General features: G+C 45.5%; 1 protein-coding gene across 1 annotated transcript in view; it reads left to right on the top strand.

The window, feature by feature from the left end:
* The window catches only part of BCCIP (BRCA2 and CDKN1A interacting protein), a 157662-nt gene extending 156804 nt beyond the window's left edge, over positions 1-858 (top strand). Inside the window, exon 7 of the mRNA XM_086922571.1 lies at positions 354-858. Within this exon, the coding sequence (XP_086778697.1) occupies positions 354-524 (171 nt within the window). The 3' untranslated portion in view covers positions 525-858. The remainder of the gene's footprint in view (positions 1-353) is intronic.
* Positions 859-17865: the final 17007 nt, after the last annotated feature.

Below are 17865 nucleotides of genomic sequence, written 5' to 3'. Positions count from 1 at the left end.
GTACTTGTAAAGACGAAATATATTGTAAACTTGGTTGTTTCCTATGGGCGCTTCCTCAAAGTGTACTTGTATGAACGATAGGCATGTTGTAGAATGCATACATATTAAATGGAGGACGGAGAAAAAGCAGGCTCGATGGCTACAGATAGTAAGTTGGACAGGCACAGATTGCTGAGGGCCCGGCTTACTGCTGCTGAACTGTTCCAGCAGATTGCTGCTTTTAATAAAACCGTGCTCAAAGGTTGACCTTGATGAAGTGCATTCGCTTTTAAAGAGACCTGAAGTAGCTCTGCAACTCTGTGTATGCTGCAAGATGTTTATTCTCGATTAAAACTCTAACCTTTTCCATTTAGAAAGCGCTTCTGAAGTTTGACTACTCCGTGCAAGATGAGAGCGACACGTGCCTAGGAGGCCGTTGGTCTTTTGATGACGTACCAATGAAACCCCTTCGAACCGTGATGTTAATCTCGGCAGATAAAATGGACGGGATCATGGATAAACTAAAAGAATATTTATCGGTCTGAATCAAATGCTCTATCGAAGGCATTGCCTATGGAGTCTGGCGTTTTACTTTCAATGGTCCTGCACTTTGTCAGTTTTATATAATTTCAGATTTTATGTACTCTACAAGACAAATGTTATTTTTTATTTTTGTGTACTTCAGATTTTATTATTTGGTCTAGACCCCATTAAATCATAGTTAACATACATAATGTGTTATACGTCATCCAAAATTGTATCCAGCATTGCAAAAAGTTTCATAAAATATTTACAATCATTTACTGTACATATTTTCTCTCTGAATACAATTACATTGTATAACTTTCACGTCGACAAAGTAAAATTATTTTCTTGGGACTTTATATTGCATATATGTTTTTTCGATCTTGTCCTAGAATAATGAAGAAGGTCATTGAATAAAACGTATTTGTTAAGCCGAGCTGGCAGGGACGGGCTCGTTGGATTTGAAAGTGCAGGATTCTTCGACTCCCCTTTTCCTTGTTGGACCGGGGGATAGTTTATCGATTGCCTGCTGCAGAATTTCCCTGCTTCCACTGCAGGCAGGTTGCTGAAGTAATACTGCGGAGCCACGCGCACAAACCTGAGGAAAATATCAAAAAGGTTTTTCAAATCAAATAGTCTATAAAATGTGATAAATGATAGAGATGAAACACAATGGAGCGTAAACGCGAGCTGTCTCGAGCTTGAAATGTATTGATGCATAAATGGGTAGTTTCGTCCCCTGGTAATGTAAACCTGCATGCCCTCTCCAAAAAACCCAAAAGGTTATTCGAAAAAAAGAAAAACCCAGCTGCAGTGTTTCTTGCAGATTAATATGCAGAGTCTGCCCTTGAGAGATTGTGCTCTGGTTCACTTCCCAGAGCTGCAATTCATATTAGAAATGAATGGCCGGGTGTTTCTGGCTCACCGTGCATAGGAGTCACAATAAAATACTGCGTAGGCGGACAAGAGCTGCAAGTACAGAGATGTTTCCCTGGTGACATTGCAGAATTTGCAAAGAATTTCTGCAATATCTTTAAGCGTTGACCTTAAAGCATGGGCGTTTACAGAGAATTTACAAACTTTGATTTAATATAAAACTGTGTTCAATCATTTATACACGATTTACACATTTTTGGTGAGTGTAGCCGATGTATGGGAAATACACCAGTGTAAAAGATGGGGTAGCCCCACTGCTTCAAAGGTTCAACTAGGAAGTCTCTCTCCAGACACCGACAGCAGCTCGAAACTGTCATTAAAATGGAGGGGGGTGGGGTTGGTGGGGTTACCATATCTGAATTTCTTAACAGTTTCGCAGTGGATGGCGAGACACCATTAGGCCATTGAACCTATTTTGGGAGGGGACTACAACACTTATTTCGGATACTGTAGCAAGGCAGTTCATGTGGTGGACAAATATCAAACTTTAAATTGCATTTTTTGTCTGCCAATCCTGCTTATAAATTAAATCTGTCCACACTGCACCGGGTGCAAAATATTCTATTTTAATAAACGTTTAGCAACTTGTATGGTGGGGTGACTATCAGTCAATACCACACATGTCCATTCCAACCAGGCATTACAACAGTGACCCATGAAATTTCTGTAGGGAAAATGAGACCATGATGCAGAAAAAATGGCTGCATAGAATTACGCTAGATCTTTCATCAGAAAGTGTGCTTTTTGTGATTTGCTGTAAACCTATTCAGCTATTTTGGAAAAATTAAGGGTAATAAAAAAAAGCAATATCTAGTGCAGCGGGACCGGAATTTAAAATTGAGAATTCTGATTGGCTGGTGCTGCAGGGCTGAGAGCAGTCCCACCGGACTGAGCTCCATTTGGCTGCCATCAACAGAAGGAGAAATGTTGCAGCCACCATTACAGTACTCTGGGACTGGGTCACCCAGTCCTCAAAAAAATAATTTTAAAAAAACAGAAGAAAAAGGGTAGGGATACCCTTATCCCAAGTGGCGGGTCCTAGAGGCCAGGCCCTGTGGCTAACCCCATGTAGCGCATGGGCAGTGCGTGGCGGGAGGTAGGCCATCCGCATAGGGTTGTCTGCAGGGCCGGCAAGACCCTTTGGCCAAGGCCCCCTCCCTCCGCGCATGATCTCACATATTGCATCATTCTACGTTAAATGATGACATTTAGGGCATTACTGATGGCAACTCAAAAAACATCATCCAAGCTACTACTCCTTAAATTGGTCTATAAACCAATAAATAATTGTAGGACCAAATCGAGCATTAAAGGGCCCACAAACATATACAGCATAAATTTACTAGGTGAAAATGTGTGCATGTACAAAATGGAAATAGTGTAGTCATGGAGACAAGTCTGATTCACTATGGTAAAAGTTATATGGTGCACAGTTTAAATATTGGTAAAGTTTTAAATGTAATCATTACTTCATTTATGCGAGGTGTATACTAGTGTGATTTGCTGTTGGATGTTACATATAGACGGTGGTTTAAATCCAAGTTCTGTTGCCAAAGAATTGGGGGAAAAACTAAAGCTTATATGTTCAGCCCTTGCGATCTTCCATCAAGATTGTGCATTTGTTATTAGGTTGAAAAGTCTTTTCTTGTAATTCTGAACAAATTAAGACATTAGAGATGTTTATTAGCTCGGAAAAATTGATTATGAATTGTTCCCTGAAATGTATAAAGAAATAATATTTTAAGAGTTTGCGAGACGCTCAGGGGAGGTGCAACACTCAAAGGAAGGATTGTAATTGGTTCATATGAATGTCTTTAATTAAAAAATGAAGATTCCATCCTTTTTGCTTTATTTCCCTCTTATATTTTTGTGAGGGTAGGCATATCTGGCTTGCTCTCCTTTCCTGTTTCCCTACCAACTCAAGAAGTCTTCATCAGATTTTGATGAGCAGCTAGGCGCTGCTGCACCAGTTCAGCCACCCAAGTAATCCTTGGTGTGGCAGTTCTTTGAAATTCGACCAGGTGACAAGAAAGTTTCTGCAAAGTGCATCATCTATAAACTTTGCAAGAAGGAGTTCAGCCAGTGGAGCAGCAATAAACAGTATAGTGGCGGGTGGGATCTCGTCGGGCTCCCCTCTAGACCCATTGCCACAAAAATATTGGAAACGGTTCCATGAGGAGCTCTACCCCTCTCTTCAGGCTATCTGCTGTCAGTCCTTTAGCACAGCTCAGGTTCCGGACTGTTGGAAGCTGGCTGTGGTATCGCCACTTCTGAAAAAGGACAAACTAGACCCACACACTAGACCCTACTTGTCCACCGAATTACAGACCTATCTCACTGCTCCCTTTCCCAATTAAGATTCTGGAGAAACTGGTGACAAAACATCTATCCAGTTTTTTGGAGACTAACATCTGCCTGGATACGGCCCTGTTTGGCTTCAGGCCAACTCATGGCACTGAGTCTGCATTGGTGACCGCCTTGGATGACCTTCGTTCGCGTGTCGACCGTGGTCGAGCAGCCTTCCTAGTGCTGCTCGACATGTCTGCCGCGTTCGACACGGTCAACCATGCCACTCTGATCAGGAGACTAGAGGAGATTGGGGTCTCTGGCCTAGCCCTTGACTGGCTGGTCTCGTACCTTGATAATAGACACCAGGTGGTTGCCTTGCCACCCTACGGCTCGGACACCAGGAGGGTGGGGCAGGGCGTGCCTCAAGGGTCGGCCATTAGCCCCATTCTATTCAATCTCTACCTCCGCCCCCTGATCAGCTTAATCAAGTCCTATGGCATTGCGGTCATCAATTATGCGGATGACACGCAACTTATCTTCTCATTTGAGGGTAAGGATGCTGTGTCACAGGAGACCTTCCACCGCTGTATGTCCGCCACTGCAGAATGGTTGTGTCTCAACTCACTGCAATTCAACAGTTCAAAGACTGAGGTACTGCACTACTCCTCCGATCGCGTCCCTCTGCCTTTGCCACCAGACGTTTGGCCTTCTTCCTTCCAGAGCACGGGGGCAGTGGCAGTGTCCACCCGGAACTTGGGGGTGCTGTTCGAACCTAATCTCCAGCTCAGCGCGTTTGTCAACAAAACCGTGGCAACGTGCATGCTGCTGCTTCGAACCTTGCGGAAGATCCTATCCTCTCTCCCGGGACATGACCGCCCAGAGGTAGTGCGTAGTATCATCCTAAGCAGGCTCGATTACTGCAACGCACTACTTCTGGGTGCCCCAGCCACCCTAGTGGGCAAGTTGCAGCGGGTGCAGAATATGGCTGCCAAGCTGGCACTCTCCAGACGGCGTCTTGATTCATCCTCTCTGGCGCTCACGGATCTTCACTGGCTGCCAATCGCCCGGCGCATTGACTTTAAGGCATTATGTCTTGTTTTCAGGGCTCTTCATGGCCAGGGGCCTTCAGCGCTGCAGACGATGTTCTCCTGGTACATTCCCACCAGATCCCTCCGCTCCTCTTCCGCCTGTTTGGTGGTTATTCCTAAAATCTTGAGAAAGAGGATGGGGGGTCGTTGCTTTACGTTCACCGCAGCTAAACTGTGGAATACCCTACCCTTGGCACTGAGAAGTAAGGAGAACCTTTCCTCCTTCAAAAAAGGACTAAAAACACACCTCTTTCCCAGGTCGCCGTAAAGTCCGAAAGTAGCACATAAGCTGTGTATGGTTGATCAAGTCAAGCGCCAGGATACCCTTGGGGTGACAGTTTAGCGCTATACAAATATGCCATACAATACAATACTATAGTATGAGTACCACAGGCATGTGGGGGCACCTGAGATCTATGCATCTGCAAAGGCTCGCTGGGGCAGGGTAGGCTCATGTTGCAGAGCTAGACAACTCTTCAGGAGCTTTCACATCATTTGCTCCGGGAGATACTTTGCTTGCACAGGAAGTAAGTGCAGTAACAGACAATAACCCTGCTTACCTGAATAAAGCACTATTTTCCTCTTTGTGTAAGCAGATTGGTTTTTCATCAGAGACTAGCAAACCTGCCCACGGGAAACATCCAAAATCACAAATGCCCCCATGCAGTATTTTCTTTTAAAAATGTTCCCAAATTTTTCTTTTTTTTTGTCTTTGAGGAGATGTTGTTTTCACGCTTCAAGTTGTTTTTGTCCTACCCTATTAAAGTTTTAAAATACGAAAAAAATTAAAGCGGTTAAGCACAAAAAAGTATAATCTTTGGAAATTGTTCACAAAAACTACTCTTTTGAGAGCTACCCTATAGTTTCATGATCTATGTTCTAAGTTTTTGTTTTTCCTTCTCAAAATCTTTCACAAGACTCTCGCGAGAGTCAGAAAAGTCCACCATAATCGGTGCCTCTTGTGAGTTTGAGGAAGCTTGTTAATGACTCTCGCTGGATCGTAGCACAATTTGAAAATCACCCAGTAGAAAAGCCCCTCCTGTTTTAACAAGTAACTGTGCACCATGCAAACAGTTGGTCACAACGTAACCTACTTTTTTAACTTCCCAAAAATAAGAATTACAGCTATATTCGCCCTTTCTGTCCCATGTCCAGTCTGTCGGCCAGGGTGTGCCACAGGGCTCCGCCCTGAGTCCCGTACTTTTTAATGTGTACGTACAACCTCTGGCGGTGATAGCTGCGGACAGGGGCCTCTCCATTGTTTCTTACGCCGACGATACGCAGTTGGTTCTCTCTGACGATTCGACAAAGGATGCCCCTAAATTTAGGAGTGGGCTGGCAGCGGTCGCAGAGTGGATGACCGTCAACTGCCTACAGCTTGATGCTAATAAATCGGAGGTGATGTTGGTGGAAAAAACAGTAAACTTTGGAGTGAAAATTGGTGGCCCAACACTCTTGGGAGTGCTCCTTCCCCCAAGGTGGTGGTGAAGAACCTAGGGGTATGGATGGACTCAACCCTCAGTTTTCAGGCCCATACCAAGAAAATAGCAAGCACTTACTTTGGTTTATTACGAGGATTGAAACCCCTTCTGGGTTACTTCGACCCGTCTACTAGGCAATTGATTGTTCAGGCAGCCATATTGTCTAGGCTTGATTATGCCAACTCGCTCTTTATTGGGGCGAATAAAGCTGAGATCATGCGCCTTCAAAGGGTCCAAAATGCGGCAGCCAGAGCCCTTCTAGGACTTCCGAGAAGTCGCCCTATCTCGGGTGCAATTCGGCGACTATACTGGCTGCCTGTGGCCAGGCGTATAGAATTTAAAGTTCTCTGCCTGGCTTTTAAAATCTTGAAACTTTCTTTCACGTGCATTTTGACTAATGTATTGGTACCATATACTTCTACGCGCCACTTGCGCTCTATGGGGTCATGCCTTGCTCGTGTCCCGCGGGTAAAACGCATACGTGCTGGGGGACGTTCTTTCCGCTGTTTGGCGGCCAAGCTGTGGAATTCCCTCCCCTTACATATCCGCAGTTTGGAGAAATATCTAACGTTCAGTAAAGCTATAAAAACTCACCTCTTCCCTGTGGTTTAGGCGCTGTTTTTTTTTTTGTTCTGCCTGTAGTAAGCGCCGGGACTCCTCTTTGCTGAGGCAGCTGTCGCGCTATACAAATTGGACTAACATGACATATTTTGCCACCCTCCCATTTTTCTCTCCACATTTATTCCTAATGTGCTCTTAGAGCTCACTCATTCTACTGAGCACTCCTCTTGTGACTGCGATCTCCATACAGCACCATGGTTCACCTCTGGACTTTGCAACACCGCTTCATTCACTGGATTAGAGAATATTCCATTAACTGGTTATAACAATAATCTTGGATTTCCAAACTTGGACATCACTTGGATTGGCCATAAAGGTTATGAAGTGTCATCCATTGTTACCAATGGTTGAGAGCATTTTGGATTGTGAGCACCCAGACCAGATGATAGTGCTCTGTGGTGGCAATGACCTTGGTACAATTACACAGGTTGTGCTTGAAATCCAAGTGAAGGAGACCTTTTCACAATCTCTTTCCTCACACTGCCATAGTATATTCTAATATATGTCAAAGACGAAAAATGACTGTGGTCCAAATACTTTTGTCCGAAGATTGACCAGTCTCGGAAGCATGTTAATTAAACTATTTCTGCATTTATTCAGGACTATGGCATGGGCTCTATATATCATAACAAAATCGGGCTTCATATGCCAGAAGTCTATAAGTGAGATGGAGTGCACTTCATTGCAGAAGCGAAACATGATCTTCCTTAATAATATCTATGCACTTTATTCACTGGCTCGCAGCCTTATCGTGACACCTTGACTAGGACTAGTGGGGATTAGGTGCTTTTAGCTTAGGGTGAGGAGCGAGATAGACTTGATAGGCCACTCGTCATTGCATAAGGTACTCTTTGAACCTGGTTTACGTCGTAAGCCTAAAGATTCTGCAAAATGCACCTTAAAAATTATCTCACTTTGGTCCTGACCTGTGCAAGGCAGTGGTAAGATTCCCTTTGTTCTTGCAATTAGTATTTCTAGACTCAGACGGGCACCTGTAGCCTGATGGAAGAGTTCAGACTACTTTATCTGGTTTAGATGGTTTCTCCTGGCAGGCTGGATACCACACACCTTTCATCACGCTTTATGCCTGCAATCTGACATAGCATCTAAGCCATTTACTAAACACCTTGCCCAGATGCCAGGACTGACTCTCCGGTGACTCTAGCCCTTATACTCAAATGTTACCTTAGGTGTACTGGCATCAATTGTGTTATGGTGCTGCTTGTCAAATTTTCCTTGTTTTGGATATTTTTAAGTTCACCAATTTCATTAGATTTTTAAGATTATTTTAAAGCACATTCAGTTTTATGTTTCAACTTGAATGTTGTCAGTGGATCCCTTGGCAGAACTGTAATGTATCATGATTTTATATTGATGGGAAAAGACGTTATGACTAAGTACTTGTATGACTAGTCAGTCAGTCAGTCAGAATATCTTTATTCGACTTAGTTAAAGTCATACAAAGAAAGAAAACATTAAAACAGCACGTTTAAAAAGTATACGTTGCGGTCATGACATTTAAAAACATCTAACTCGATACCTTTTAATTATGTGTAAATAGTATTTAAAATGTGTATGTATATATATAAAACAGTGCCTATAATGTAATTTCATACATGTAGTAAACTTTTAGGGCGGAGGTTGGCCAGTAACTTTCGCCCTAGCTGCCGCGACTAAAAAATTTGCAAGACCAAATGCTATGCATGGATTGGTCATAAGCTGTAGATAGAGCAGTGCGGGTCTCACCTGTGTGAACCCAGCATTTTTGAGTAAGGGGAGCAAGTGTTTTTTCCTCTGCTCATGGAATAAGCTACAGAACATGATGAAGTGCATAGTGTCCTGCACAGAAAAGTGGTCGCAGCTGCAAGGGGCGGCTAGTTCTGGCTTCTGCCAACCCTTAAAAGAGCCTAGGTGAAAATGAATAAGGTTGAACCTTAGTTTAGTTAATAAAAACCTATGGTAAGGGATAGTTACAAAGTGAAGGTAAGGGGCCAATTGAGAATCGCTCATCAATAGAAAATGAGCCCTAACTGCAGGCTTCTGAAGCTCAACTGCCTCACGGCTTGCTTCCTTCCTTTCTATAAAGGCTTTTTTTGTTTGGACTATGTCGCGGGTCGTAATTTTCTCAGGGGAACGAAAAAGTTCTGGGCGACCCAGGTCTGAGAATGATTTACTTAGATAGGCCAGCCAAGGAATATTGCTCTGATTGTCCAGTGATAGGACGTCCCTCAGGATTTTATGGTTCAGAGGTAAGTCGGCATTTAACCACATTTTCAGCCACAAGGTCAGGGGTGCAACACTTAATAGGTCCGACAGATATGGCAACCCAACCTCCTTGTGAATGGAGTAGGTGGGGGTTGATTGGGGGACAGAGAGAAGGGATCTTATGAATCTGTTTTCTGCTCTCTGAATGGGGTCGAGGTTTACATAACCCCACAGAGGAGATCCATAAGTTGCGATGGCAACAGGCTTACTTTTGTATATCTTCAACAACGCTTCCATGGGCCTGGCACCCAGTTTGCCAGCAAAGCCCAGGAGTGCGGAGGAAGATCTAATTACTGCCAGCCTCTTTGCATTTATCTGTGGGCCCCAAGTACATTTTTGATCGAACAGCACTCCCAGATAGGGAAATGTGGTTACCTCGGACACAGGGGTCCCTCTGCAGAAAAATGATTTGTGTCTTCTCTTTGCGCCCTCTATACCCATGACCATGGTATGGGATTTAGATGCGTTGACCTTTAGATCCAGATTTTCCATAAAGGAACCAAAGGCGTCAAGAAGAATCTGCAGGCCAACACCCGTACGGGCTATCAACACGGCATCGTCCGCGTACAGGAGTGCCGGGATGTGGGTGTCTCCTGCGCGCGGTACGTCCGTGCCCCTGCCCCTCAGGTGTGCCCCCAAGCCGTTAATATAAATGGTGAAAAGCGTAGGGGCCAGGATGCAACCTTGGCGTACTCCTTTTAGGGATTTAAATGAGGAGGTACACCTACCATTGTTGGACACTCGGACAGCTGCGAAAAGCTCCTGATGTAACGAGGCCATATACATGACTAGGGCTTCGTCAATACCCATATCTAACAAAATCGACCATAATTTGGACCTATTGACGAGGTCGAAGGCCGACGAAAGGTCCATAAAGGCCAGAAAAACTGAGCCCTCCTTAGCCATTGTATACTTAGATATGAGTAAATACAAATTAATGCATTGCTCGATCGTGCCTTTACTCTCTCTAAAGCCATATTGTAGATCGCACAGCCCGCCACATCCCTCAACGTTCTCCCTCAATCTTACTAAAAGAACTTTCCCCAAAATTTTTACAGTGGAGTCCAACAGAGATATGGGCCTATAAAATGCTGGGTCGTCCCTCTGGCCTTTGTTTTTATAAATGGGAACGATAATAGAATTAGCCCATGAAGCGGGTGCTACGTTGGAATTTACTGCGTTAAACACGTTAGACAACACTCTCGACCACATTTTAGGGGAGAACATAAAAAAGTCGGCCGGGACTCCGTCCGGGCCCGGAGCCTTATGTTTGGTGGTTTCCATAAGCGCCTTTTCTACTTCTTGGGGATTAAAAACAATGGGGTTAACATTCCCGTTAGAAGGTAAGCAACTATTAATGTCCTCTACGGCTGCGTTGCCCCCATACACATTTTTAAAAAAGGATAGCCATTTTTCCTCAGTGATCACACAGTCCATTGGTAAGTTATCGTCTTCCGAAAAAAGAGGGTGCTTGATGATTTCCCAGAATCTTCTGCTGTCCTTAAGCACCGACGCTGAGAGGAGTTCCTCCCATGTTTCGCGCTTAATGGAGTCTTTGCGGCTCTTTACTGCTGACTTATAGATTTTCCTTAGCCTCGCAATTTCCTCTTTTGGTCTTGGAACAATTTTAAGAGCCGCCAACAGATTTCTGTGGGCCTTCGAACATGCAGCATCGAACCATCGCTTGTGAACTTGAGTTCCCGAAAGAGGTTTAGCTATAAGGTCTTTCGAAACCTGTGCGCATATTTCCTCGTAGGCTGAAACCAATAGGCTCCCTTGAGTATCAGGATTCTGACACAACTCAGTCTGCATTTTAATCTTAGGGAAGCATTTTTTGTAAAAGATTTCCGGGATCACCTTTGCCCATTTTATTCTTCTATCTTGATCTGTAGTCCTCAAAGAGGGGGCTGAATTTACGATTGATGGTGCTGTACCCATCTTGCTGCCCCACGCCACTTCAAGAAGCACTGGGTTGTGGTCACTGAAGTGGGTTGCCACTGTCCTGTATGCCGTGATAAAAGATAGAATACCAAGAGAAACGAAAATATAGTCTATCACAGAACCATACTGGCTACCGTTAAAAGTTGGCGTTCTAGCACCAAAGTTGGGTTCATAAAGGTTATAATTAGCCAGTAGGTCTTCAAGCTCCTGTCCCTCTGTGGTATGTTCGAAATGGGGCGCAACCAAGGCAGCGTCCTCATCATCACATGCTACTCTTCCCTTACAGGTTGAATTACATAAATGAATGTTAAAATCACCTAGTAAAACTAACTCAAATACAAAAGAGATATTCTGTAGGACTGAATTTAAAATGCTATCTAAATTAGCAATATTTCGGCCATTATAAGCACAGTTACTTGAATTATAGAAGTTGACATATAAGGTCCTACTAGTTTTATTGATAGTCCTTTCAACGATCAATATGTTATCAGATTCAGACCTGATCTGTCTATAACTTCCTTTTAGATCCACGGAGAATAAGAGCACCAGGCCGCCTTTGGCTCTACCCATTCTACTAGGAACAGCAGAAGTTGCAAAACTGGTGTACCCATCCCACCAGATATTGCTGGAAGTGTCCCATGTTTCATGTAGCGCGATGATGTGGTACTTTGAAATAAATCTGCACCATAGTGGGTCCTGGCGTTTGGTGCTTAGGCCTGCCACATTCCAGCTTAAAATCCTACATGACTCCCTAATAGTCGTAGGTTCACTGCCACTCTCAGAGTCACCTTCCTCAGGAACTTGTGCTAATGTGGCCCTAGTAGAATTCACATGACAGCGATGCTGTGTCATCCCGCTGGTAGTGCCCGTATCAGGAGCAGCGTCTGACCCAAATGAAAGTGTTTGCTGACCGCGAATGATGGGTATATGTGACTCTATGACTGCATTAGGCTTGTAAAAGCTTTGAAGATCATCGGTGTTTTGGCCCTCTTTGCGTGGGTTCGAAATAATTGGTCCAGAATTGTTTGGGTTAGATCTTGATGCAAGTCAGTCACAGGTGTTAAGGTCCGATAAGGGGCCAAACCTATTGCCTGTGGTGAAGCCCCAAGCAGAAGGAGTGGCTGGGTGGGTCTGAACAGTATGAGCTTGATTCCACTGGTGATGTGGGGTGATTGGGTGGCCCATGGCCGGATCCATTCTGTGCCACCGTGTTGGCCTGATACCCCGTGCACTGTATTCGTAACCGGGTTCAACGTTCATCCACCCGTTAAGTCCGAGCACGTGCGGGAGAGCCGGGGGGATGAACCGCTCATATGGGTAATTGGTTCTTCCTGGCAATTGCTGCGATACAGGCAGGAACCGATCGCTAGTGAATCGGGAGCCCATTGCCCCTCCCCAGCTGCTAGTGTTCCTATACTTTGTTGGCCTGTTAGTAGTGGCTAAAGTAGCAGATTGGGTCTCGTTGTTAAAAAATCTGAGTGTTAACGGGACTATGGATCCATTACGCCGTTGAGGCGGAAAGAGATTGGTCAGGATTTCGGGGAGAACATCTGCGTTAGTGAAGTTTCTAATGACGCAGTCTCCCTGGAACTTTTTCGGCTTGTTGCCAATCCAAGGTACCCTCCTGGTCGAAACTATATCACCTGCCAATTTATCAAACCCTTCTTGCGCCATGTAAATGTTGTTAGAAAGCCAATGTAAGGCTTTGTCCTTGAGATCCTGGTTGGACTCTGTTTTATCTTGTGACAAGACAGGAACGTTGGCCAATACCAAGACTAGCGGTAAGGCTTCCGCTATAAACTGGACCGGGCTGGCCTCTTGATTACGTGCCGCTGTTGCGTCAGTGGTGGTGACGTGGGGGCCCCCAGTTGCCGCACTCTGATTCGGGGCTATTGATGTTAAGGATGGGGGTGGGTGTGGCAAGTCTGATTGAATGGGCTGCGCACTACTATCAGTAGAGGGGACATCCTCATCCGTAGATATTAAATCTGCGACGAGGGTTGAAAGGTTCTCTAGTTCCTTAGCCAAGTTACCATGAACCCCTCCCAGTTTCTTAACTTCGGCGGTCAATTTGTCCACTTTCCCGATCAGAGGCTTTATAATAGTTTTGATCTTGATATCCATCATTTCCTGGATCCTGTTGAAGAGATCATCATCAGATATGCGCCTAGACTCAAGGTCTAACTCATGGTCTGTGAAGTTACCCGTCCTTCTGGAGGGTGGGGTGGCTGGCTTCTTCCTCCCCTGTTGTTTCCCCCCTCTCTTGGCTGCTATTTTCCTACATGCTCTAACAGCGCGATTAGGGGGAGACTGGAGCTGAGGGGCCTCATCTATGACGTCTGTCTGAATGCTTGTCTCGGTGGAGGCGTCGTCAGCTAAATCTATAAGATCAGCGCTGTCCTTGGCAGAAGTCGAGTTTTCAGTGACTTCAGTGTGATTGATCGGAGAGTTAGGGCCAGAATCTGCAGCAATTGACTGTGCGTTTCCTATCAGGGAATCGGACATTGCTGTGCTTGTGGGCGGGCTATCTACAAGCAGCACTGGTGATTGGCTTAGGCCCAGAGATTGCCTTCTCTTGCTGTTGATGCTGGTTACCACTTGCACTAGATATGAATCAAGGGTATTCACAGCCTCGGCAGATTGAGGAACCAATTTTTTGCCCATATTTTAGGTTAATGTTTGTAGGGTCAATAACTCGCGCTGTCGGCTAGACTATGGCCGGATGGCTTGCTGGTCTTAGCGGGTAAAGCTGTATAAGATGACCGACTAGAGGGAATTGACTAGCACCTGTGTTATTGGCCGAAATTTACTCCCAAAGTAAGGAACCAAACAGCCGTACCTCAAGCCCACGTGGTCGTCTTCAGGGGGGTGGCCTAGCCTGGCCTTGTCGCGCCTCGGAGGGCCTCAGAGGGCCCGCCCTTTGCCCGGGCTTAGCCCCGGGCGTCCCGCTCGCGTCCCGCGACGCTGAGGGCTGTTGCCTTTCTAGAGCCCCTCCCGTCGCTTCTGCAGCGTCGGGGAACGCGCCGCCGCTGAGCCCGATGGGAAACGTAGTCCCAAGGCGGCGGCGCGACTGGTGGCGGGAACTCGGCGTGTGTGAAGGTCTCTGGTCACCTGCTCGTTCTCCCGGCTCAGGCGCTGTCTTCCCAGGTATGGCTCCGTTTGATTAAAGGCTCCGTGCGTTAATGCTTCTGCAGCGTCTCCCACCCGCTCCACCGAGGGCTGTTGCCTTTCTAGAGCCCCACACACCTTTCATCACGCTTTATGCCTGCAATCTGACATAGCATCTAAGCCATTTACTAAACACCTTGCCCAGATGCCAGGACTGACTCTCCGGTGACTCTAGCCCTTATACTCAAATGTTACCTTAGGTGTACTGGCATCAATTGTGTTATGGTGCTGCTTGTCAAATTTTCCTTGTTTTGGATATTTTTAAGTTCACCAATTTCATTAGATTTTTAAGATTATTTTAAAGCACATTCAGTTTTATGTTTCAACTTGAATGTTGTCAGTGGATCCCTTGGCAGAACTGTAATGTATCATGATTTTATATTGATGGGAAAAGACGTTATGACTAAGTACTTGTATGACTATTAAATTGGCAGATGTATTCCTTGAACTGATAAAACACAACGCGAATGACTGCTCTGTTTTAACTAATTTTTTATTGCTTTGCTTATTGTTATGGTTTTAAATAACTAGAAACAATTACATCTATCCTTAATAACATCAAAGAATGTATCCAGTTCTGTGTGTAACTGAACATTTCATACTATAAACACAAAGGGCGTTTTTAGGTTTCGCCTGTCGAAAGCTGCGCAGCAGCGTTTCGGTCAGGCGAAATTTTTTGTTTTACAGTATGTGGGCTTTGTCCCGCCTCTGTCTTCCATTGGCTAGCTCCATAAATGGAGGCTAACCATTGGAAGAGAGGCGTCCGTCATTCTGCGAGGCGACTCGTGGGCGTTCCGGCGATTTATTTATATATATATATATATTTATTTTTTTCTCATCCAGACCCTTTTAGCACGTCATTGCGGCGGTGGGTGGGTGGTTTTTTTTGTTTGTTTTTTTACACCGTGTTTTCGTCTTTTTGGAAGTGCCTTTAGCTGGAGTGGTCAGCGAGATTTAAGTTGCCAGGAAGTTGTTGTTTCCGATCAGGTAAGCAGCATTTGTTTATAATTACTGTCTCATGTCGTCTCCCTGTTTGTTTACGTCTTTGTGTGTGTTTTTGCTGTGGTCTCTACATGCCCCTTGTTGTGAATGTTTCTCTTTGTTTCTAACACATGCCCCGTGTTTGTACGTGTACCTCTCAAAAACAACAAGGGTGCCCAAACGAGTCAGCGCAGGACCTCGGGGAACATATTTCTCAAACAACAATGGTCCCATGCAAAATTGAATTCAAGGGAAAATAAATATAGACACAGTGGACCTATATTAAGTAAGGTGATTTGTCCAGCCGGACAGGGATCACAAATCTTTACTGTATAATTAAATAATCAAAACAATGCCTTACATTCATTAGAGTGAGACACAAGCCTGTGCCCTCACGCTTACAAATTGGCAGAGTGACAGGGTAGTAAAGAGACAGAGGGAAGAGTTTTTAGGGAAAGTGAACGATTTCTGAAAATGAAGAAATGACAGAAATTCAATTACACCATTGTACGCATATCACATTTGGTATACATTTGGATATATGGTGTTTCAACAAGTCGACGGCGTTTCGATCCCTTTTACATAATTCATGGGATCATCATCAGGACAAAGATAATGCCTAAAGGGTATTGGACACAATCGCCTAAAGAGAAAAGAGGGGAGGAATAGAAAAATATTTACAAGGAAATTCCATCAAGGAAGAATATTACAGCAACAAGTGGTGTTGATGGCCAGTGAATATGAATTAAAAATTGCACGGGGTGCGGCGTTCTATCCACATACAGATTGCTGTGAGTAGGAATCAACTAAGTACAAGACGAGTGTCTAAGAGAGTGCAAGGACTACACAAAGGCTCTCTCGTCACATGCAGGAATTTGTTCCTAATACCGGCGTGCAGGAGTCATCTGGGTAAACGGTAAGTCTACAAAGTGATACGCGAAATCATGCAGCACAAGTGGAACGGTGGAAATGGTACCAAATTAAAGCCGGCAGCGGCAAGGGTACAGCCTGGTGGGAATGATTCCAACAGTGAGCGCAGTGGACTAGGAGGTCTAAAAACAAGTGATAGAAAGTGATAATATAAGATAAGTGATATAATAAGAAAAGAAACCGGCATGGCTGTTCAAGCCCGAACTACCTGGTAAAAAGGAAATAGCAGTCACGTGGAGCAGGGTGAGGGCAATAATTCACGGCATCTAAGGTGGAAATAACAGAGGTGTAAGCCATTTGCAATAATTGCAAGTTGGGAGGCTCGCATGAAAGAGGGAGGGAGGCTTACCAACCACAGTGGGTCGCCGTATTGTAGGTGCCAGGGTTCGATTGAAGGAAGGGCTGAAAGTTGCCGAATCACTAAGGATCAGGACGCGCTCTAAGGTGGAGACATAGGCGGACAGAAATTAATACACTTGCCCATGAACGCATGCAGGATTGAAAAAAGAGCTGAGCAGCAACCTGGAGCTTACCTGTTTAAAGCGAGGCCGAAAAGGAATGAGCCCGCAAGGGGGGTTAATTGTCGGGCACCAACACTTCAGGGCAGCCAAGAGCTTACCCGTGCGGACCGCAGTAATCCGGGTAAAAGCCCGCAGTGGGGAATTGGATCGAGTGCCAGCAATGAGACGCGATCCCACGAGCCTGGAGTGGGAAGGTAAATAGGAAACAAGGGGTCAGGTATGCGAGCGGGAAAAGGGGCTTGTGTCTCACTCTAATGAATGTAAGGTATTGTTTTGATTAGATGTACGTGTACATCGTCTCGTCTATCCCGTCTCATGTTGTCTCCTTGTTTGTTTTACATTTTTGTGTCTTTCGTTGCTGTCGTCTCTACATGCTCTGTGTTGTGAATGTTTCTGTTTGCACGTTCCCGCCCCCCTCCCGCTGTCCGTGTGCCCGTTCCCTGCCCCCCTCCCGCTGTCCGTGTGCCTGTTCCAGCCCCCCTCCCGCTGTCCGTGTCTCCGGCCCCTTGTAAATGCTTGTTCTGTTCTGTTGCTGCTTTCACTTTGTTTTTTATTTTTTCCCATTTTGCCTTTGCTCCCTTTTCCTGCCACTGCTGCTCCCGCAGCCCCTCCCCCCCTGCGTGTTCCTGCTCCCATCTCCCATCTCCCATCTGCTCTCCCTCCCCCGACCCCTACTTAATGGCGGCTACTGCACGACAGGTTGAGCAAGACCTCTGACCTCTTGGTTAGGGAAGCTGCTCTCCCCTCACGCAGCTCCGGCAATGCGTCTCTGCCCCCCCGCACTTCTCTGGTTCAGGTAGGTGTAACCTCATCCCTGGTGGTCCAGTGGGAGAGCCTTGTTCTTCTGCTGGTCAGTTCTACCAGCGTTTGTTTTTCAGTTTTTTTGTCTAATTGTGCATTTTGTCTGTCCGTTGCCTTTTTAGTGTGCTTGTGCCTTTTTGGTCTGTCTGTGCTGTTTTTCTGTTCTGTTGCTGCTTTCACTGTTTGTTTTTTATTTTTTCCATTTTGCCTTTGCACCCTTTTCCCGCCGCTGCTGTCCCTGTGGCCCCTCCTCCCCACTACATGTCCCCGCTGCTGCTCTCCCTCCCCCTGACCCCTACTTAATGGAGGCCGCTGTGCGCCAAAGGCAAGCCCGTCCGC

Source organism: Lissotriton vulgaris, chromosome 5 (genome assembly GCF_964263255.1).
Source record: "Lissotriton vulgaris chromosome 5, aLisVul1.2, whole genome shotgun sequence".
Classification (NCBI taxonomy): Eukaryota; Metazoa; Chordata; class Amphibia; order Caudata; family Salamandridae; genus Lissotriton; species Lissotriton vulgaris.
Note: the sequence above shows the minus strand (reverse complement) of the source record. Positions and strands in the feature narration are given on the sequence as shown.